The sequence below is a fragment of the Abramis brama genome (assembly GCF_963993115.1).
Source record: "Abramis brama genome assembly, chromosome: 5".
Taxonomy (NCBI): Eukaryota; Metazoa; Chordata; class Actinopteri; order Cypriniformes; family Leuciscidae; genus Abramis; species Abramis brama.
The window spans coordinates 31703891-31728888 of NC_139967.1; the positions used below are offsets into that span (position 1 = coordinate 31703891).

Below are 24998 nucleotides of genomic sequence, written 5' to 3' on the forward strand. Positions count from 1 at the left end.
ATTCTCTGTAAACCCTAGAGATGGTTGTGCGTGAAAATCCCAGTAGATCAGCAGTTTCTGAAATACTCAGACCTGCCCGTCTGACACCAACAACCATGCCACATTTAAAGTCACTTAAATCACCTTTCTTCCTCATTCTGATGCTCAGTTTGGCCTTCAGGAGGTTGTTTTGACCATAAACATGCCCAAATGCATTGAGTTTCTACCATGCGATTGGCTGATTAGATGAGCAGTTGAACAGGTGTACCTAATAAAGTGGCCTAATAAAGTACCTAATAAAGTGGTGAGTATATAGAAAAAGGGATTCTTCACCAGTTGTCACTATTTTCATTGAGAATTTACATTAAAGGTTTAAATAGCTTAATGGCTGTAAGTACCTTCCTGTCTCCTCACTTAGACCTTCACTGTGACATGCTGAAGGAAGTGATTCCAGCCATTCGCTCCACAAGGCTCCGGATGTTTACTGCCGACGCCATTTACAGAAACATCTGCTGCAGCAGGGGCCTGCTCCTCAGCTCTGAACCACTCTGCTTGCGAAAAATTGTGGGTTTATCTTGTGTACATATTTAATAACATAGACATGTAGATGTATGATGACTACAGTTTTATTTGCAGCACATTTCGGCTTCACAGATGTCCGCATTCATCATATAACACAATACAGTGAATATAACCTCCAGTGAGAGATGGAGAATTTTTTTTTTTTTTTTTTTTTTTTTCGTGTCTCTTGCCAGGTCTCAACCTACCTCAAAGCTCTAGGGAGCTTGTGTGAACGAGGATCAGTCCAAACCCTGAAGGGACAGAATGACAGAACAGAGATGAATCAACCCTCTACCAGCAGTGCTGCCCATGTTCCAGGCTCAGAGTGAGTTTCACCTTCGCCACACTTCTCTGCTCATGCTGTTGTCCTCCACTCTGACACTACAGATCACAGAGCAAAGGACACATTCACTTTTTTTTAAATATTTGTATATTTTTTGATGAATAGAGCAAGTACCAGTGTTTACTTTTGAAAGATGTTCCGCTGTAAAATCACAATAATTAATAGCTGTCATTTTCTACATCCTTTTGCCATCCCATCAGAGCACATTTTGAGATAACCACTCTCTACTTACATCACTATAAGATCCTCTTTATGTCTGCATCCATACGTGTGTGACAGAGGCACAGAGTGCAGTAGGACAATTTAATTGGACAATTTTCTGCCATTATGGGGCATTAGAGGGGTTTAAGATGGCTAATGGAGAGAGACAGGGTGCTGTCCTGCTCTGTTGGGGCAACCTGTGATGGCAGACCACAAGCCCTGTTACTGTTGCTGGTGTCGTGGGGGTAATTGGGGTTGGGTGCCCATCATACCAGCTCAATCAACTGCTGCTTATCTGCCTTTTTTCCCTACAGGCTTCAGCTCAGACATGATGCTTAGAAAAACCATGGCTGCTTTTAAATCTGAGAAGCTGAGAACAGTGTTGTTGTTGTTGTTGTTAACTAAAACTAAAACCATTAAACCATTTTTTTTTTTAATAAAGCTTTAATTTAGAAATGTTGCCTTGGCAGTTAACGTAAATAAAATAAGTTGAAGTACTGAACTGAAATAAACATGAATTAAAACTAAATAGAAATAAGAAAATATATTTTTTAAGGTAATTCAAAATATTAATAAATGCAGTATTAGTATATAAATACTGAACCTGTCAAAAGTTTGGAAACATTAAAAAAATTTAGCAAAGTCGCTTATGCCCACCAAACCTGCATTTATTTAATAAAAAAATACAGTAAAAAAAGTAATAATAAAAAGTAATATTGCAAAATATTATTACGAATTAAAAGAACTGTTTTATATTTGAATACATTGTAAAATTTAATTTATTGCTGTGATTGCAAAGCTGCATTTTCAGTCTTCAGTGTCACATGATCCTTCAGAAATCATTCTAATATGCTGATTTGGTGCTCAGATAACATATCTTAATATTATTATCAATGAAAGCAGTTTTGTGCTGCTTAACTTTTTTGTGGAAATGGTGACACTTTTTTTCAGGATTCTCTGATGAATAGAAAGTTCAATGAGCAGCTTTTGTTTGTATTTATTTAATTTATGTATTATTTATTAAATAGATGTATTTTTGTAACATTATAAACATCTTCACTGTCACTTTTGGTCAATTTAATGCTTCTTTGATTAATAAAATTATTAATTTATCTCTTGTATGTTTGAATGGTATCACTGATTCCATAATGTTAAGCAGCAAGTTTTCAACATTGATAATAATTAGAAATGTTTCTTGAGCAGAAAATCAGCATATTAGAATGTTTTCTGAAGGATCATGTGACACGGAAGACTGGAGTAATGATGCTGAAAATGACGCTTTGTCATCACAGGAATAAATTAAATTTGTTAATTTATTAAAATAGAAAACAATTCTATTTTCTAATTTATTTATTTATTTGTTTATTTGAAAAGGGACAATGTACACTAATCAACATTCAGATCAAATGTAAGAGTACCCGAGTTAGCCACAGGCTAGTTTTCATCGGCAGTCCCCTTGCCAGATGTTATTAGGCATCCTAAAATAAAACTGTTGTAATACAATAAAATTCATTATACAATAACTACAATAACAAGACTGTGTAAAATCACAACCAATCGAGTAAACAAGATAAACAAATAAGATCTAAAAATAAATAATAATAGATGATAATAGATGATACTGTTATTGTTAGTGGATGGGACCAGCGTCAATGTTGACAGTGTTGATTTTCAATAAGCCATTTCTTAACATTAATCTTAAATGAGTAATATGATGGAGACTCTCTAATTAATGGTGGTACGGAGTTCCATTGATGTGATGCTGTAAAAGAAAAGACGGCCTGACTAAATGCAGTTTTTTTGAATGGTATTGTGCAGTCCCTCCTAGCTGCACCTCTTGTAACTCGGTTTACATTCGATTTAAAATTGATAAGGCCAAATAATTCAATTCTAATTCAAATTCTAAGACTTTTTTTTCAACAACATAAAGAATGTTTAGTGTTAACTGTAATACTAAAATAACACTGACTGGGAATAGTTAGTTACTTTTGCTCTTTAAAAAAGGGCTCAACAATAGGGCTTATTTTCTACAGTAATTCCTACCTTTTTTAATATATATATTTTAGCTTTTAATTCTATTAATATTTCAGAGGAAATTATTTACTTTATAATTTATTTATTTATTTTTTTTACAAAATTGGTTAGTTTGTTAGACGTCCACTTTGGCATGATTGCTTAAAAATACAGCTGTAATCTTCATAAACACTTTTGCTGGGAGACAGTGGCATATGGTGGAAACCGTAAGGCTACTGATTTGTTTATAACATTCAACCCTTTCTAACTGATGCTTCTAAGATTTCTGCTCCACATTGATTGCATATACTAAGTCATCATGATTCTCAACACCATGTTGTCATGTTTGACAGTGTGTTGTCATTTAGGGAAGCAGTGGTGACAGGAAGAACATTGTGTCTTCACTCAAATACACAATCACAGACTTGGACACTGACAGTGACGTTTACTCCTCGCTAATAGGAAAGTAAATGGTCATGTGTCTGTGAGAATGTGGATGTTTGTACTGTTCTGGTGTGTTAAATTGTGCCTTGGTTCTGAACAATCCAATTACTAGGGAACAAGAAACTTTTCAGCACTCACCCTCAAACTGCTGCTACATTTCCTTATCTGCACATTTTAAAAGCAAGTCATCCCACTCGGTGGCCATCTTGACAACATCCCTGTGCATCTTTTTTTCTATGTAGGTAATAATTTCAGTAACATCTTTCAAATCATAAACAAAATCATGCTCCTTTAGCTTTAAAAAAACTGTACTTCTCAGGTTGGTTTAGCTAATACTGTGTACATTCCAGAGCATTGACAAGGCTATGTCATGTGATTGACTGTTTTAACTGTAAAGATGTCAAAAAAATTGTGATTCATTTTAATTAGAGATGCACCGATGTATCGGCCGATAAAAGCTATTATTTTCACTATCTGGCGATTGTTTAAAGTAAGCTAATGATCAGGGCTGATTATGTCCTGTCAATCAAAAGGGTGCGGAAAAATGTGTCAGATTGCAACTCATACTGTGTGTGAAGAAAATCTCTCTTGTCTTGAACTTCTGGCAAGTAAACGCGCCAATAACGCTTTAACAGTAAAAAAATAGCTACATAAAAGCAGGCTCTATTTGACCCCATGAATCACCCGTAGTTCAAGTCAATGTTGCCAGGTCTGCGTTTTTTCCCTACACCAAACATTAATATTAGCAGCGCGCCCCCCATCCAATAATCACAAAGAGCTTTGTGCTTTGTTGTTTCTGATAAGATACAAAGTCTTAGCTTTCAAATTCTGTTCATTTTATCACAAAATTCAAACAATAAATGGTGTTTTGATGCTCTTAACAGAGTCTCTTAAAGTTCCCCTGTGGTGAAAATCAAGCTTTTAATGTTGTTTATATTGCTATGTGATGTTTTCAATATGCTTTAAGACAAACCATGTGCAAATTCATAAGTCAACACCCTTGCTGAGTATTTTCTCCTTAAAACTGCAGTGAACCAAAGACAGTCTCAAAAACGCGGTTTGAAATCGCTGGTGTTTCTGACCTCACAATTTACCTTGTAACCAATCATGTTAATTAGGGGTGGGGAAAAAAATCGATTCTTAGATGAATCGCGATTCGGGACGTGGACGATTCTGAATCGATTCACAAATGTCAAAAATCGATTTTCTAAAAAAAAAAATAAAAAATCTAATAACGTAACATTGAAGGAACGCAAAAGGCGGAACTCTGAAGCGGACGTGCAGTGCGCGGACAGTCTGTGGCGCGCACATAACAGAGACGCGCACATAACAGACGCATGATGGCTGAGCGCCAAATCCGAACGGCACCAGAGAATGTCTTCGTTAAAAGCTAACGTATGGAACATTGGCAATTTCATTGTGATCTATTTAGTATTTTTTTGTATGAGAGCTAATTTCTGTATTGTTTAGTTTTCACATCAATATGCTGTGTAAACTGATCTGATCTGTATGCAATATGTGCAATGCCAGTCACAAAAAGTTACATTTTGACTGTAAGTTACTCTCTGCAGAATGTTCATTCACTTTCTTTGCTATTTTTGATTGTGGTATACAGCAAACATTTCAAGTCATAACTCTTTATTATTTAGTTGTGTATAAGTCAAGAGCGACTTTGTATGTTACTAATTATTCAGAATATGCATAAGTCCACAAGCATTATACGTTATGATAGCTTCAGGTACATAATTCTATATTTTTGAACGAAAACTGTTTGTGAATTTGCTACAGCAAAATGTTTTTTTTTGTCTGAAGGATTATATTGCTCATTGGAAATAACAAGAGGATGTTGGTTAGAAGTCTATTATTAAATGCTAGAGATTCAGAATATGCTGAAGTTTGTATTAATTTACTACAAGTATGCTGCTAGTACAGGCACACATTTATTTTCCTGTTGGTTCTCAGCAATGTTGGGACATATGCTGGCAAATGTAACCTTACAGTTGACTTGCCAAATCACTTCCATTTGTTTTATTAATACAATTAATATAGGAAGTATTGGAAGTAAGTTCGTTATGGGTCATCATAAATACTTTAAATACTTTAAAAGTACCAAGTAAAAATATTTTTTCAATGTTTTTGATAAAAGGCACTTCCCTGAGAAATGAACTTAATAAATGTGAAAAAGACACTTTAATGTCTCCGTTTGTCATTCTGTATTGCAAAGCAGATGAGAGTAGATCATGATCAGAAACCTGATTAGAAATCATTATGAATAAAATCGAATTGTTTTGAATCAAAAATCTTTTTGAATCGAAAATCGATTTTGAATCGAATCGTGGCCTCAAGAATCGGAATCGAATCGAATCGTGAGATGGTAAAAGATTCCCACCCCTAATGTTAATGTGTGATCGTCAACGAGTGAATCTCTGAGCTGGTGTGAGTGGAGGTGAGTGAGTAGAGGCGGGGCTAATTTGCAAATTCATAGAACCGCATATACTAAATAAGGCAAGGGCATGACAAAAAGGCGTGACATTTTTTTTCAAGGAAAAAACTTTTAAATATGTAATTTTGTTGATCAAAGGTGAGTTTTAAGGGATAAAAGGATTGACTACTGGGGGACTTTAACAGACGTGACAGGTCGCTGTAGCGCCATAGTTCAAGCGGCAGTGCGGAGCGCAAGTCTTTTCTTCCACTGTAATACAAGTTATATTTCAAAAAACATGCATGCATATCAGAGGGTATGTTAAAACATACAAAATCCATATCCTGTCACACTCGATCTGTGTTTCTACCGCGGAAAGATGTCAATAGAACAGCTTGTGAACAATATATCACTTAAATTTGCATTTACCTCAGGAAATTATCCAATGTTCATAGTTTGTTAGCTATAAAAAAAAACTCTAGAATGGATTAATACTGTTAATTATGTATGTATGTTTGATCAAATTTGCCATGAAGACAAGTGCATATGAAAATTACCATATGTGCAACTGAGTTGTATACAAACAATTTAGTTTTTATTTGAGTAAATAAATATCAGTTGAATATAATGCCTGTGTTGTTAATTGTAACACTTAATATTATAGTGTACCAATTGAGAGGGTTCCCTGTATAGTTTGCAGCTTTGTTTGGGAGAGGTTTTTTTCCCCCTAAGTAAAATCAAACTATAGGCAGATATAATTTTGAATAATTGGCTATCGGTATAGGTGGAGAAATGTAGTATTGGTGCATCTCTTATTTGAATTGGTATTTATTTAATTGTAAGACTTTAGAATAAGCAGTATTAAAGTTAAGTTAAAATTAAGTTAAGTATAATTCCTATTATTTATGGTTCTCACAGTCAGGAAAAACCTGAATATATCAGGAATATTTAAAGTTGTGATTTCCAAGCTTGGAAAAGTCATGGAAACTTCTTAAGTGAGTGTTATTTGTTTTCTTTCTAGTTTTGCTGTGCTCTAAAATATTGCATCAGCTAGATTAAAGGATTTTGCCTGCAAGCCAGCATTGAGGGGTTATTGAAGACATTTTTTCATTATAAAGTATAATCATTTAAATCTATTAATTAAAAACAGATTATTACCTATCATACTTTAATCTCCAAAAATCCACCTTAATCTCCAAAGATAGATATATGGATGGATGGATGGATGGATGGATGGATGGATGGATGGATGGATGTGCCTTAGTCAACACTTGAGCAGACAGCCAACACACTTAACCCAACCAGAACATCAGCTGCAATCCTGCCTGCATCACTGTAGCACTTACGGTGCCATTTAATGACAGTTCCTTAAACACTGGCCAGGGACTCCATCCTGGGAGAGCTCCACGGGGGGGGTTTGGAAAGCTGTCTCCTCGGATAAAAGGATTCAGTAAGTACAGCTAACGTACAGGCTGGCTGATAGTTGCTACAGGCAATGCACTTAGATGGCAGTCCCTCAACTCCATACTGCGGTAGTGTGAAAATGTTGTGACATTGATATAATAATGTTTGTAGCTCGAGTAGTGGTTTAAAGTGGGGACTATTTAGTGAACTTTGTGTTAGCGTCTCATCGCTCTGTGTTTTGTGGGAGGTTGTCTTGGAAGTTTTAAATATTGCAGGCTTTTTCCAACACTCCTGTCCTCTGGCTATGGATAAATTCTTAATTTAGCCGTATTTATGAGCAGTTTCATGATGTGCTGATGTTTAGCATACATGGCAGACCCTATCTATTCACCCACAAGCTCTGTGAACTGTTGTCCCTTCAAAAACACATGGCCTGATGTCTCAATCTGTCTGTTAAATGTTACTGTGTGTTCTTTTCAGAGCTGTGAAAGACTCAGCAGGCAGCTCAGATTCAGGGAGAGAGACTGTCCCGAGAGGTTACCACAGAGTCAATGCTGCAGGTAAGAGCTGCTACTCGCCGTCGTCTTCATCTATCTATCTATCTATCTGTCTGTCAGTCTGTCTATCTGTCTGTCATTCTAGGTATCTGTCTGTCATTCTATATATCATTCTGTCTGTCTGTCTATACCTGCTGTATTTTTGTCTGTCTGCCTGTATATCTGTTTATTTGTCTACCTGTCTATCTTTCTTTCAATGTATCTGTCTGCATTTTTGTCTATCTATCTATCTATCGATCTATCGATCTATCGATCTATCTATCTATCTGTCTGTCTGTCTGTCTGTCTGTCTGTCATTCTATATATCATTCTCTGTCTATCTATATATCATTATGTCTGTCATTCTATATATCATTCTTTCTATCTATATATCATTTTGTCTGTCTATGTGTATATAGCCTACCTGTCTTTTTGTCTGTCTGCCTGTATATCTGATTATTTGTCTATCTCTCTATCTTTCTTTTTATGTATCTGTCTGTCTATTGTTCTGTCAATCTATCTAAATATTTATCTGTCTGTCTGTCTGTCTATATATCATTATGTATGTCTATTTACCTGTCTTTCTGTCTGTCTGCCTGTATATGTCTATTTGTCTATCTGTCTGTCTCATTCTATCTATATGTCTGTATCTCTCTTTTATTTCAGTTCTATCGTGCATTCAGCTAGGTCAAAAGCTCTCGACAGAGCCTCTCTTCATAACCTCAGGCAACAGCATTTGCATTCCACATGCTTTTTACACTCCCTCCATCCTTTGGTGAGGAAGAGGTTGAAAATACATAAAAACCAGGCGACACACACACAAACATAATGCTTGTCAGATCACCCGTTTAAGAATATTAAACACTGCAATTAGGATTCTGCTGTGAGGAAGGAGAGGAGAAGAGGGGGCGAAAGAGAAAGCCAGAGGTAGCCGAGCCTGGAAGTTTCTGTAATTAGGAGGTTGGCACTCCATGTGAACCCGCCAAGGTGTCAACGCTCATCTTTCCCCTTCCACCTGATCAGAAAGACCCCCACACCAGAGCAGGGAGTGGGGGAGGGCACAGAGAGAGAGACAGCCCTGTTTTCAGGAGACTCAAGGCTGCTGCTCCCTGCCTTGTGTTGTTTTTGCACTACGTGCTCCCTATACTGATGTGTAGTGCATCAATTTTTGATGAAGCATCCACAGGCTCTCAGTTGTAGATTTCTGTAGGTAGACGCTGCAGTTTTTTTTTTTTTTTTTCAAGGTGCACCTTGTTAACTTCACCCTGAGCTGTCTGTCTGTCTGCTCAGTACACTTCATTGTGGCTTACAACTACAGGTAATGATGCTATAAGCATAATGGTGATGATTTTGGAGTACATCTCAGATTGGGATATTGGGATGCAGTTTGCATCATTTATCATAACAAGTAACAAATTGTCATGTTCAAACTTCAGATTTGCATACTCTTAATTTTTTGTGTAGCCTCACTGAGCAACAGTGACCTCTTGCAGCATTTTATTATACAGTAGTTGTGTATGAGTCCCTCATTTGTCCTAAATGGCAAAACGCTGGATCTCAAACCAGGGACACCTATCACAGAGGACCAAAAAAAGTCAATTTGTGTAAATTGAGTTATTAAATTGTTTGTTTGTTAGGTTACTTAATCAGGTCAGTAATACATAAAAAATGCGTTTTATTTGATGCCACTCAATAAATATTAATTTGCAAAAGGTGTGTAAAATTGTGATCTATATCACTCTATAACAATATAAAAATCAGTACAGGATTATTATTGATCTCTTTCAATTTTTTATTCACAATTCCATGAACTAGACGCTTAAACTTCTTAAAACTCCCGGAACTACAGGATGTTGCTTAAACCTAAAAGTGGTCAAACTGAAAAAGCACTAGTCGTCACAGTGTTCAAAATGCACTTTTGTGACAAATAGCCCGTTATTTAAAACATTAGCCAACCTGCAGCAGAGCTGTCATGCCAGACGTCACAACCACTCAAGTACTGTCTACAAGAAAATACAACAACAACAACCACAAATGCAACACACATTTCACAATTTATAGAAAAGGACAGGATGGATTTATCCTCTTCGAGCTTGTAAATGCTGAGTATGCAATTACCCCTATAATGGAAGCGTTGTGTCCAAATTGGAGCCATTAAAGTGATTTAACAGAGGGAAGATTGAGCCTGGCATTTCTGAGACTGTGTACACATGGGGAGTTAAGAAATGTTTAATCACTGGGTTTTAGGGCCTATTAGGGTGTGAAAAAGGGCCATTGCGAGCCAGAACTTGTCATGGTGCTAAGGCACTCATTAAGTCATACCTTTATTGCATTCTGTTTCATTTCTTCATAATACTGTAATTATTCTCATTGATTTTGGGTTGTGAGCTTTTATGATCTTCCTTTCATGTACTTTGACAATTGAGTTAAGCGGCATTTATAGCACATCAATATGTGCTATTTATTTTATTTTTATTTTTTAAAGTTCTGTCATTGGTTTATCTTGCTCTGGAACATTACATTCAAATGTTGTCATTTTAAAATGTATTTTAGAACCTTGTTAGATCTGATATTAAGATATATCACTGGTAATCAGATGACTAGTGGTCACCCAAAACACTGTTTCTGAAGTGTTTTCTGTGACCACTTGTGTTCAGAATTATTATTTTTTTGGATCAGTCAGACGCAGAGGTCTAAAGAGTACCTGAAAACCATACTTGAGTAAAAGTACAGATACCTTATTAATTGACAACATTACAAGTTACAAGTCACCAATTCCAATTTGACTTGAGTAAAAGATTTGATCTGATTTTAACAGAACTTAAAGGTGCCATAGAATCCATTGATACAATATTTTAAATTGTTCTCTGATATCTACATAGAATGTATGTGGCTTAAGTAAAGGCAAAAATTCTCCAGATAAGGTTTTACATGTCCATTTACAACCCTGGGTTTGTCCCTAGAATGAAATGGGCTTTTATTGCCTTATTTGGAAGGGTCATGAATAATAATGTTGAGCTCTGCTCTGATTGGCTGTTTCACAGGTTTGTACGCAGGAGCTGTGATGTACTCTGAAATACAAACATGCAAAATAATCATACTTCAGTTCTCAAATAAAAAAATATTTTAACAAATTGACTAGATGCATTGTCAAATGGCCATCATTTCAACTTAAGTGGTGGTGAAGGTCACGTTAGCTTGAAGGAGCGAGTGAGCTATCTGTAAGCAACCAAACTAACCTAGTTAGCTCCTGAGTTATGTGTTGTTGATTAAATATAGGCTAAATTATAATACTACCCGACAAAAGGGATTGACAAAGGTGTATCTACAGTTGTATTTTGTAGATTTATATGACAACACAGGCCGAAAATAATATTAACCTCTGTGTAAATAGGTTGTCATACTATTTAGTTATCTATGCTCGTTACCTGGAGCTTGCTAGTTAGCTAAGGTTAACGTTACTGTACTAGCATCTTGCGTTCGGCCTTGACAACAAAGGGTAAATTATCGTTATTGTTAGCTCACTAAGAAATTTTTATTTAAACAGAAATGGCTTCAACAGTTAAGAAGTGGATAAAATCACTAACGTTACTTACTGAGGGGTTGTAATGGCAATATAGTTGGAATTGCCCTCTCCTTCAGTATCAAACGCTGAGCGAAGCTTGCTTGATATTGTCCCAGGTTAGAAAACTGTCAGTGGAGAAATGGGCAGAGCAAACGAACAACTTTAAATTAAAATGGTGCGGTATCATGTTGTAGATAAACATCAGCCATGCCTGTTGACAGTTCTGTTCTGTGGGAAAGGTATGAAAAGTGCTCACATCCCCTGCACAGCCTGGAACATATATATATATATATATATATATATATATATATATATATATATATATATATATATATATATATATTCCATTATATGGCACTTTAGAATCATGCCAGTGAAGAAACAGTTAATTTTTGTGGAGAGCAATCACATGTTTATTTAAAATAATAATTAAAAAAAATAACCTCAAAATTGGTCAAGGTGGATACAACATCCTATTAAACATCTATAAACACTCAAGGCTTAGTTAAGCTCAAGTGCTCAAAAAGGGCATAAGTAAACCAATATCCTTCAAAAACATCTCTTCAGTATAAGATACACAAAATAATGTTAAGTAAAATAAAATAGTCAAAGACTACTTGCACTGGACATGCTGGTTTTAGCATCATCACCGGCTGCAGTCATGTCTACATCTCATATATGAAATGCCTATGATTCAGACACTACCTGCTAATGCATTCACATTTCACTTAAAGTAGCCTTATTGACAAGTTTGTAGTGGTGTAACGATACCCTCATGTCACGATTCGATACATATCATGATACTGAACTCACAATACAATATTATTGCGATACTCCAAGACATATGGGAAAAGGTTAACAAGGTGACTTGGTGCTGGTAACCCAGTGCATAGACAATGATGACACCAGAATAAAAATATTCATGATTCTGAAGCTGAAAATACAGAATTATTTTAGACGAATATAGGGGCTTTCGCACCGGATAGTTCTAGGAACTTAGATCTAGGAACTAGCCACCAGGGTGGTTCCCCAAGAACTAATGGTTTAATCATGTTTCGCTTGGTCACCTCAAAGTTGCGTTGGATTTTCTCCTAAGCGTAAAGGTTAAGAGGTCCATCTATCACTGTTTTCCATGTTCGTAGAGTTAGTTTGTGGAGTAAATATTAGGGGTGGGAGAAAAAATCGATCCATCGATGCATCGCGATTCTCTCTCCAACGATTCTGGATCGATTCTGAGAATTTCAGAATCGATTCTGAGCTTAGTTTTTAACCAGATATGCGATGACGCTGAGTTTGCTTTAGAAACACCCGTAATCTGCTTTCTTCCAATTCCTCACACACATACATACACCAATCAAACTTTCCGTAAAATAATCTTTCATAAGTTCGGAAAGGTTGAAGCAAATTACAAGGACATTCACAGGCTTCATTGCACAGGATGCGCTGTGAGAGACGCGCGCTTTGTTTGATGTTACGTTACACTTGAAGCGTGCTGTCTCGCCTTTCGGTATTTTCCTTACAAATGCTCTACGAAGTCATCATTTATGTGGTTTGGAATGCAGTGGACTTGTATATTTAAAATATGAACCTGACTAACAGAAGGCTGCTTTCAATTTCAAATGCTGACACGCGCGCTTTGTTTGTGTAGACTGCTCGCGCATGCGGCTGTGCGACTCCGTGTAAGTGGTTTAATATACTTGTGCAAAATTAACGTAAACACAGCCAGTTATGTCTTAAGGGATTAAACGGACAGGACAAACCACTTTACTTCTTATATTTCAAAAGAGATCCGTGCGTGAATGCAGCTTAATAGATCTCCCGCAGTCTATGATGTCATAGTAAAAAACAAGAAGTAAAGATGAAGAAAAATCACTCACAGTTCTTGAATGGAAAACGTTGATAATCTTAAATAGGCTACTGAAAGCACTATTTGTTTGTTTGTTATGTTTCTATGCTCCTCTTTATTATTTGCTACTTACTTGTATGTTTTGAAGTTATATTAGTTTAAAATTCTTAACATACAACTGTTTTAATTTTTATTTTATTTTATTTGTAATTTTTTTTTAAAAAAGTACTTAATTACCTATGTAAACTAATGAATTAATAGGGAGGGGGGAGGAGTAGATAAAGAATCATTCTGGAATTGGATCGGATTGTGAGGTGACTAAAGATTCCCACCCCTAACATTTACATACTGTGAATCGTTTTTTTGAATCGAGAATCGTTTTTGAATCGAAAATCGATTTTGAATCGAATCTTGAGCCTAAAAATCGATATCGAATCGTGACATTTTCTGAATCGTGCACCCCTAGTAAATATATAGGCTATAATCTGTGTGTTTACACAGCTTTTTAAAAAATGGCGGGTGCTGGTGTTTCACGTGCGTTCGGCCAATCAGCGTACACTAACGTCACAGATAGTTCCTATAGTGCTGGTTTAGACCCTACTCTGATGTAGGAGCTAAATTAGTTCCTCCAAAAGGAGTTCCTAGAACTAAAATCGTTTCTAGTTCCTGCGGTGCGAACACGCCAAAATCCGGGAACTTCCGCCAATAGTTCTAGGAACCATGAAAAGGTTCCTCCGGTGCGAAAGCCCCTTATGCTTGCACTCTGTCACTGACTAGATATATTTAAAATAATGTAGGCCATTTTTTACTGGTAACATAAGACATTTGGCATTATCAGGACCCACAAATATTCCCCCATTGCATTATTATACATTATATATAGTAATTTAATGTAATACTGGCACTAAACTCTGTAAACTTTAATTTCTTTCACAGAGAGTAATTTTCATTTTGGGTGAACTATGCACAATACATATTGTCACAATCCACGATACATATTGTTGTATTTTTGTATTGCGATATATTGTGACACGATATATTGTTACACCCCTACAAGTTTGGATAAGGGCAAAACCATATACTGTATAACAATGGACAGTGTCCATGACGTCACCCGTAGGTTTCTGAAGAGCATTTTTTTAATACCAAAGTGGGCGGAGCCGACCGTCGCCATCTTGGCAGCGTGCCACTCCCGGATAACTGAAAATGGGCAAAGAGATGGGACGTGATGCCAAGAGATGCCAAGTTCAGCGTCTGGAATTAGCTGAGGTTACGTGGCGGCTAACAGACAGCAGCGGCAATCCACCTGTCACTGAAGTGGCCACGCGCTTAATTATGCAGAACTTTAAGCCTTAATATAATTTAAACGGATGAGTTATAAAAACAAATGTTGTCATGAAGTACAAAATTAGCTATATAGACCACAACCACTTTTTGTAACCGGCTGTAAACATTTTTTTTCTGCTGTAAAGTTGGCCATTTTAACATGGGGGGTCTATAGGATCTATAGGTCTATAGGTCTCTTTTGGAGCATGTCCCTAGCAGCCAGTCGATGAATTGCAGTTTAATTCACTTCTGTGTTGGATTCAAGAGAGAGACCGGAAGGTTGCTGTTTGGGCAAAACGTACAAGATATAGTACCTTCAGTGCCCTGTAGATGTATCACTTCTTTTGCCCTGTAGATGTATCACTTCTTTTGTAGCAGAAATAAACTACTGCAGAAAAAGTTAGGTGCCATGCAAAATGTAACGTGTAATTGCATTACTCATTACAATTTGGAGTAAAGAGTACATATTCTTATTCAAAAATGTAGTCAGGTAGAGAGTAAAAGTTGTTAATATCTTTGATAATCAGTAAAACTAAGTAGCCAAAAAGGTTTTACTCAAAATACTTTACACCACTGGTCAGATGTTTTTTTTTAAGCATCACATAACCAGCGAAATTTAATACTCTTGTTTTAGCACAGTGATCCTTTTATGTTGTCCAGGACATATTTGAAAACATGTGTTTCTGACTACTTACAAATGTGATTTAAGTAATCCAATCACAAAACGTTTTGCATTTAGTTCAGTCCACTTGTCATTGGATCACTCAAGATGGATTTTAAAGCCAGATGTAGACAGGTTCTTTGTCTGCAGAATTTTTGAATTGCAAAAAAAATTAAATAATAATAATTTAATTGATTGTGTCTAAACCATGATCCTAATACTTCCACATCTTCATTCTTTATACCATGACAGACGTCACTCCGCGTACACAAAGCCGCAGACAGATTAGCCTTATCTGGTCATTTACGTTTGCTTCTGACCTAATTTTCTCTGTTTGATCTGGCTTAAAGAGGCTTCTTGAAAACCCAACCAACATATTGATGTGAAAGAGGATGCCGCTTCTCCCTTTTTCCTTCCCACAAGAAGAAAGAAGCCTGTCTGCTTTATTTCCACCTCCTCATCCCTACTGCCTCTCTCCGCTTTGGCTCTTTTAGCACGCGGGGTTTTATCTAGCCAGCCAAGGCTGCAGAGAAATGGGCACCCTGGTGAGACCCAGTAAAGCATTTATTAGCAGCTTTGCACAGCGGCATTATAATGGCAGCCGCAGAGGCACTCAAGTTTGGCCTTTTACTTTCTTGTGAAGTTCAGCCACACATGAAAAAAGGAAGCAGCCCACCCTCTAATATATTCCCGATTTGATATTGTATCGGCAGAGCAAGGGATGAAGGCTGCCTTACAAAGGGAGCAGGCAGAGGGAAAATGTAAATAAAAGTCCTTGGAGGCTTTTATGTCTGGCTGTTGTAGTTTGCAGAAGTGAGAATCACGTGTTCCCATTCGTACTGCCCAGTGGAGCTTTTGAACTCTGGCTGTTTGAAAAATCCCATCAGAGGCTTTGTGTATGGGCTCTGTACCATAACTTTCCCCCGGCTGAACAATACCACACTGCCAGGAATCCTTTTCCCACTATTGCCTTCAACTTGGGGTGCTAGTGTAAGTAAAGAAGTCCCACTGTCCGGAAAAGGGAATTGCGACAAAGAGAACGGATGAGTGCCTTTCTTTGCTTTCTCTCTGCTTCCTGTCCCTCTCCCCCCTCCCACCAAAAAAGCCCTTTTTTCAGGGTCAGCCCCTTTTATCTGTTTAATTTTGACATTTTCCATGTCGTGTGTGCCTGTTTATTCATTTCTATGTCGAGCACAAGAAACATTAAGTAAGCGATTACGGGGCAGTTGGCAGGACGCACCCTGATTTTGGATGTTGCCCACTTCTCTCTTCCACTTGCCCTTTTTGTCTCTCTCTCTTTCTCTCCTCTCCATCCATGTGTAGGCGAGACACTCCTTCATCGAGCCTGCAAGAAGAACCAGGTGGAGACGCTGCTTTGTATCCTCCGCTTGCCTGGAATGGACGTCAACATTAAAGGTAGGTTTCTACATTCCTCCCCTTCCCTCTGTAGAATCCTCCCGCTTTTTAGGTGTTACTTTGTTTGTGTGCTGAACAGTTAAATCAAGGAAAACAAAGGAAAGTGCGTGCCACATGTCTAACCTTTTAGATCAAATGTAAAGGGTGTGTTTGGAGGGCTCGGTTTACTATAGTGGCGTCAAGCTAATTTTGTGCATGCCTTTCGCTTTCCTTATCTCTTTTTGAAATCTTGATATAATCGTGGGTATTTTTGTCATATGGCTTGATGAGAAATCATTAATTTATTGTTCTTTACGATGTTGCATTATATTTTTAGTTTTCTTTCACTCAAAAAAAGACTGTCTTAATATGAGATTTATTTGATAACTACTAGCAATTGCATTTTCGAGTCAGTATGTTTGTTTGCGCAATTATGTGAGGTGTCTTTGCAAAAAAAATTTTTTTTTTTTTTTGTCGGGACTTTTAGCTTACTTTTACTCAAAAAGACTATACTAGGAATTGTAAAATGAGTTCTGTTTAAAGTACGTTTCAGTATGTTTGCGTTATGACGTACTGAAATGTTTCCGATTGAGGCCTCTTTGCTAAAAACATTTGAGTAGTTAATGTTTTGATTACTTGTTTACTCTAACTCTCCGAATTAACAATTGTGCGAAAATGTTCTTTATTTAATATACTAGTCAGAAAATGTCCCTTGTTTAACAATTTACTTTACATTAACGTTACAACGCTATAGCTATTATACGTTAGCAAAATGCTACAAAGACAAACACTGTATCTCATGATTTGCGATGTGCGACATTAAAATTGAATTCGTATTAATATACGATTATGTGGCAAAAATGAAAAGTACCTATTATTCAACTGCAAATTACACTGATTTATTTGCTTTCTGACATCAGAAAAAGTTTTTAATATAGGTTGTAATATGATCAGCAAAAAGCAGGTAAGCTAGGCCTTGTGAATGTCACAGTCTCTTTTGCATCCCTGTTTGTAGATCACGCTGGCTGGACGCCTCTTCATGAAGCCTGTAACCATGGAAGTACTGAGTGTGTGCAGGCCCTTCTGCAGCACTGCCTGAACCTGCAGCTGGGCAGTCAGGTCCAGGGAGTCAGTCCTCTACACGATGCCCTGCTGAACCAACACACACACATCGCCAAGATGCTGCTGCGCCGCGGCGGTGAGTGCCCGACGTACTGTACACGCATACACAGTCTGAGATCAAACCTTCACATAACAATGCATACAAACACACATATACACACACTCAATGCATAAAGATTCATACTTTGAATACAGATCTTCACATAAGAGGGCTGAAAACATGAGAGCGCATGCACACAGACGCACTCGCATAAACGTAAACCCTTCAGCGGCAACTTTAAAGCAGCTGTTGAATTTCAAAAAAGTCACAAGTTCACTTGTTCCTCCTGGTTCAGTCTCTCACGAGTCTCTTATCCAGTCACAATCAAACGACCCTTCTATGGGAGCATGACTCGTATTGAATACCATATTATATCGTATTACTTCAAAACATGTTCAGATTCTGATTCCTTTGAGAATGATGCTGGATTTATCAAGTCATATGGAAGTGCTTCTCTTACGTATAAGGAGAAAAACAGTTTCTGTTTCCATGTGTGATGTCAGTATAAACAAACTGATGAGTGAAAGCAGCAGAAAGTCTTATTACAGCGGCATTACATGTGTAAACAAACAAGTGCTTTGTAAAAATCTGTTAAATCCAGGCCTCTCCTGTGGCTTAACAGCCGCGATCTACCACACACACACACACACACATGGTGTCGTCTTTACTTCTGGCTTTCAGGGTTCAAGCTTTTTTACGTACTTTCCTTTATAAAAACCATCCATCTACAGGAATAACCCATCGGCGTGGATGACGCTGTTAGCATCCTCCTGAAGAGATTAGACAAGTCAGGTCTGCAGCTCTTGTGAAATTCGCATGCTGGTTTTTCACGGGGGAAATCTGTCAGAACAGAAATGTTTTGGCGCGCCTGGCTGTTTGCGTGCCACATGCAATCGATGTTTGCGAGCTTTGAAGCGAGCGGGACATGTGTCAATGCAGTAAGCGCGGGATGGCTTGACGACGGGGAGGGACTAGAGGAGAGACAAAATGAGACAGGCTCCTGGTTTCCCACACGCCTTACTGTCACTCTCTCTCTCTCTCTCGCTCGCTCTCCTCTCCATTTTGACTAATTATAGTTAATTTGATTCTGCTCCCCTATTAACTCATGTAGATATTCTGGCCTCAAAAAGTAAATTAGATTGGGATTGTTTGGTCCCGGTGAGAATGTTTTTTTTTTTTTTTTCTCTCTTTTTTTTTTTTCTTCATTACTCCTCATGCTGACTGAGATTGGCCCAATACCAATGCATGAAAAGAGGTCAGGAAAAGATGCCTTTTTCATGAAATTAGATTTGTGATGTGTCTGGGATACAGACAGCCGCCAAGATCCCTCATAAGACATGGGTGTGCACACACACAACCTGAGGACAGATGATCCTGTGGATTCAGAGTTTGGATAGTTGACTTATAACATGTCCATGAGCTTTATTTTTTATAGAATTTAAGATTTTAGCTTAAAGTGTAAATGTATGTATAAGGGAAAGTGTGATGTTTTTATTTATGGGCTAGGGTTAGGTTAGGGTTCATGGAAAAAGGTTCATGGAAAAGTGAATTTTTTTTCATTGCTTTATTTATTTACTTTAGAAAAAAAACTTTTATTATTTATTCAATTTATTATTATTTTTTGAAAAAATAAATGTTAATACATCTAGACTTAACTACATCAGCTATAAATTCTTAATGGGCTAAAATTGTCTGATTCATATGATTCTGACTCTGATAATGATTTAAAAATCATTATCCATTAATCACTGGAAAAATTATGGAAAACGATTGCTTAAAGTGTGGGAATGCTTATAAATAATTAAATAAAATAATCAAATTATTATTAAATATGAATCAAATTCTCTTAGATGGAGATGGGTGTCTTTAATTGTTTACTCTTATGAATTGGGTTCACAAAGTCACTCATTAACAAACGGTCATTATGGTTAAATGTAGACAACAATTGCATAAAGCTTACAGATATAAAGGAACCAACAATGTGTTGGTTTGCATAAAGAATAATAAGGACAGGCGTGTGTACATAAATGGAGCACATGTTCACACGCTCTCACTGTTGCTCTCTGCTTCCAATGTTGTTACAGCTCTTACATGAAAATCATAGCTTTCTATTGGGGGGATGGTGGGGGGACTAGACCCTCCTCCTATTGCCCGTGGGCACTGGCAGGCTAACCGTGCCATGGCCAAGGGCAGGGACGGGTGTCATCAGCTTGCCTAGCCCAAGGCTGCCAGGATAACCTCCCCCGAAACACACACACAGACACACACATACACGTTGTAAGTGTGGGGCGTAATTTCACAATCATTTCCTGATTGGTATTGCGTGCGGTTTCCAGCACACAACAACTTGTATCCAAAGTAGAGCGGCCCAAAGAATGGCCATGAAAGAGCCTTTGAATCTTAATGGCTTATGTTGCTGTGAATTCAGATCTGTTTTCAGGACTGGGATGGATTAAGGCTCACTGGCATGACTATATTTCCTCTTGCACAAGGGTCAGCTTATAACAGATTGTTCTGCTCAGTCTTATTTACAGTGTACAGAAAAGAGCTGTCGCCTAAAACTCAGTTGAGGTTTCTTGTACAAGTACTCAGCTGAGAGACACACATACTTTTTTTAGCATTGGTAAAAATCCTAAAACTATTTACAGGTTTAAATTAGATTTTCAGTATGATCTAAGACATTTCAAGCTCAGTGAAGGTAAAGTGTTTTCTGTAAAAGATATTTGTGACCATTTGACTACTACAGCCATTGATGGACAATCTGTCAATATTAAATCTATATGGCAAGAACATAACTTCAAAATTGACCCTATTTGTTTCTTAATAAATGTATCATGTATAATATGTCCCTGGTCATATTATACATGATTTAGAGAAAATTAGAGAAATGTTTTCAAAATCTAGCCTATAACCAAAATTCCTTTTTGCAGTACCACATCGCCCAATTTTCCTGATCAACAGATTCCTAACAAATCCTGATAGATGAAATCAAGTCCTATCTTTTCTTTTTTTCTTTTGAACTTCATTTACTTTGATGATATCTATACCAAAATATGAAAAACTCGTTTAAACCTGCATGACTGACATTTTTCTATGGAACACAAAAGTCGATATTTTGTGAAATGTTGCAATGTTTTTTGTCCATACAATAAAAGTCAATTGGGTCAAATGGTGTTTTATAGATATTCTGAGGAATGTTTTTGTCCATATAATAAGTATGTCATACTGGTTTGAACAAAATTAGGGTGAGTAAATGAGGACAGAATTTAAATGTCTGGGTGAAATGGGTTAAAATTGTTGCAAACATCATTTTAACATTAGCTGCATTTCCATTACAAATTTGCGCCAAACTTTTGCGATATTTTCTAAATGTCGATAAAAAACTATTGCGAAATGACGGCGTTTCCATTAACTGATGTTATGCGACTGAAACGTAATTTTTTCCTCTTGCGAGAAGTCATTCCAATAATTATGGCAACTGATGTTGGTGTGTGTTTACATATATCACAGCCACCGCACTAGCCATATTTTTAACCGAAGGAGACGTAGGCATGTTATCCAACATTAATGGCAGGGAAAGACCTTTATACTTGAGAGCAGCACATATGAGGTGTTTCTGGGTGTTTCTCCCTCATATCTGCTTCTGGGTCTTCATTTCTTTGTGGTTTAGAATCCAGTATTCCTGTAATTCTTTTGTCTTTTATGCCATCTACATCAGGTGACCTGTAAATGCACAAAAACTGTTTCCATTGCAGGTTTGGGAAATATTCCTTTTTCGAATTGCCTGAAAAACCACCTCATGCGAGCGTAAAAACTTTTTTTTTTGATATATGGGAATTTTTGCAAAATTGACGTGTTTCCATTGGGCGTATTTTCAATTAGCAATTTCAATTTGCGCAATTTGAAGGGTAATGGAAACGCGGCTATTGTCACAATAGATCAGTTTTTACCCGAACAGCCTTGATGAGTGAAACTGTAATCCATGTCACTGAACTTCTCCAGCATTGTCTCATGACTTTCTGAAGTTCTTAGAAGTATTGTTGTCTCCAAAATGTTACCATACATCAATCATTTCTCAACTATATTTCCTACCCGTCGTCAATAGTATAGACAGTAACTCAGAGTGACAAAAGGGCCATGATTTCTTTTTGTTGTGGTATTAGAGTATAAAACACTTAAAGGCTTAGAGATCCTCTGCGTCGTCGCTCCAGCACTGTAATGACAAACGATGGCTCAATGTCTTTGTTAATAAGGCTAAGTTCAAACGCAGTTGTTCTCCTTTTCTTCCTCTCTGTGTACATTAATAGGAGTATTTCCCCCTCGCATTTTGCATTGAAGCCACATTAGATTAAAGCTCTGGCAAAGCTCTCGATTTAGTCATTACACAACTCCTCATGCTCTGTTTGTTTGTTTGTGCTAGTCACACCAAATACATTAATCAGCTTCTCTTCTCAGACTTCTCTCCCTCTATCCCTGTTTTTCTTTTATTCAGTCTCTCTCTCCCTCTGATTGCGAGTGCCTTTGAGCTTCCTCTGCATAATTTTTCTCCTATTAAAATGCATAATTAACTAAGTCACTTCCTCACACTGAGCTCACCAGGCTTTCAGCTGTGCCACTGTCAGGATCAATACCGAATGTTTGACTCTGAATTTGGTGTGTATGAGTTCCACCAAACTTGTAGAAAGCTTTTTTATTTGCAAAAATGTGTGAGAATACTTGCACAGTAATGACAACAGCCACAATCATGACAGCAGGACATTTTGTCTGTCGCATTGGTTTCTATTTTTGCAGCATTGTAATCTCATTGGTGCCCAACTACGACTCTGGCTGTTCAAAATCATGCGTCACTCACATAACGTCCCATAAACAACGACGATTTCAGACAAATGTACGAACATACTGACTTCTCCCTAGAGATTGTGTATTGTGCATTTTTCAGTAGCAGGTTTGTTTTTGTGGCTTGAATAAATATGCTTCATATAGAGAAATAATTTAGATTGTGTTTTCTCTTTTCGTTTGTGCTGGGGTTTTTTTTTCGAATACCTTCATTCAAACTCATTGACACCACTTTGTTCATTCTTGAAGTGAACTTTTACTTGGTGATTAGATTCACTGTTTTGGACTACTGTCTCGAACATGGGAATGCGAGTACAGTACACAATGACGCAACCGGTGTGTGATAAGCCTATCCGAGATGTCCGCCACACTTCCTGTATGCTGTGCAACTGGTTAACTCTTCGCCAAAGCCCTAGGAGACAATTAAAAGGCCACTTTTTCCAACACGTTTCCATAAATTCCACATGTCCAAGACTTTTGGGCAAAAAGTCTTTATTGCTATGTGCAGGTAAACTCATGGCAATTATAAGAGAATAATTTAGTTTTAGTTTTTTTTTTTTTTTTTGAATGGTATCCGTGAAAAGTGATTAACTGCCCTGGAGCTGAAAGCAGTACAATGAATCGGACTCAGATTTAATAATAAATATATTTAAATGTAAGCTGTGACTTTGATAATCTGGTTTATTTCTGATATTTTTGTTTTGGCTAGAAGTTCTGAATGGCCGGTGACTTAAAATTACAAATACAAATTTATTAGCCAATTTGGCTGGTGAGTGAAAAAGTTTATTTCAAACCCTGTTGATAGCCTTTCAAAAGGTACTTTCTTGGTAAAAGGTACCTCATCAAAAGGCCTATAACTGCCTTACTACTACTACTACTACTACAACTACTACTACTTACTACTAACTAGTTATAGGAACTCAGTTATAGTAACTAGCCACCAGGGTGATCCCCAGAGAACTAAGTTTTCTCATAGGGCCATTTTCCTGGTTACATTCGCACCGCCAGTAGGAACCCTGAAGTGACATAAGCCGGCCGACAGAAACGTCATATGAGCGCGGCATTCAACAACTGAAGGATCAAGGATGCCGTGATCAGAGCTGTGTTTTTGTTGTGTGTCATGGGTTTTGTGATAACAGAGATGGAATGTTCTGTAGGACGTTAAAGTCCTAAAGAGCAAAAGGGAGGGCTAAGAGACGAAAACTCATATGACAACTTGCAGTGCTACAGTACACATCGAGGCTGAGAAAATAACACAATGCCGCAGACAAATACGACAGGTAAATGACTTTAACATTAGCTTTCTGTATGTTTATGTCTTAGCGCTGTTTTTCATGTTCGTGACTTTTTAAAAATGGTGGGTGCTGGCGTTTCGTATGGCGTGCATTCAGCCAATCAACACACTTACGTCACTGGTAGTTCCTATTGTGGTACTACTCCCTACTCTGAAGTAGGAGCTAATTAAGTTCCCCCTCAAAAGGCGTTCCTATAACTAAATCGTTCCCAGTTCCTACAATGAGAGCACGCCAAAAAGCGGGTACTTCCGTCAATAGTTATAGGAATTATGAAACCGTTCCTCAAGAGCGAATGCCCCTAAAAGATACTAATATGTATCATTTGGGTACTACGTACACTTTAGGTGCTAATATGCACCCTGTAGGGGTAAATGAGGTACAAAGGGTACCAACCCAGGGACAGCTTTTGTACCTTTTTTTTTTCAAACAAAACTCTTGAGTATTTTATACTAACATTAATACTAATACTGTTTTATTATTTAAATATAAAATTAAATTGTTAAAATACTAAATGAAATATATATATATTTGTATTTGATTTGTATTTTAACAAATAATGTCAATATTAATATTAATCTGGCATAATTTATGCAATCCATGGATCAGTTTTCATTGCACAAACCAAATTTGTTTTAAAGCAAACTTGATGCACCTTGACCCCCAGAAGTCAATCAGACCAGAACTGGTAATTTCATCTAGCTCTTGCCCTTTTTATGTGCAATATGTTTCTGACTGTGGTCCAGTGTGCCGTGTGAGGCTGAGACTAGACCACTGAAACACTGAAATCTTTATGCGGCTCCATCTGTGTGCCATAAACCACACGGTGCTGCTCTGATAATCTAGGTGGGATGAATGGCACCTATCTTTATCAGTCTGGCATGGAGGCATCAAGGGTCGTCTGCGTTGTGTTTGTAATGCGAAGCAGGGAGGGGCCAGTGTCGCTCGAGTGTGATGCCAGGGAATCAGGTTACAAAAAGCTCCTGTTGTGCCCCCCATGCACAGTAATCTG

General features: G+C 37.4%; 1 protein-coding gene across 1 annotated transcript in view; it reads left to right on the forward strand.

The window, feature by feature from the left end:
• The window catches only part of slf1 (SMC5-SMC6 complex localization factor 1), a 41898-nt gene that overhangs the window by 12577 nt on the left and 4323 nt on the right, over positions 1-24998 (forward strand). Inside the window, exons 14-18 of the mRNA XM_084113905.1 lie at positions 398-543; positions 735-865; positions 7848-7927; positions 16625-16717; positions 17712-17894. Of these exons, the coding sequence (XP_083970031.1) occupies positions 398-543; positions 735-865; positions 7848-7927; positions 16625-16717; positions 17712-17894 (633 nt within the window). The remainder of the gene's footprint in view (positions 1-397; positions 544-734; positions 866-7847; positions 7928-16624; positions 16718-17711; positions 17895-24998) is intronic.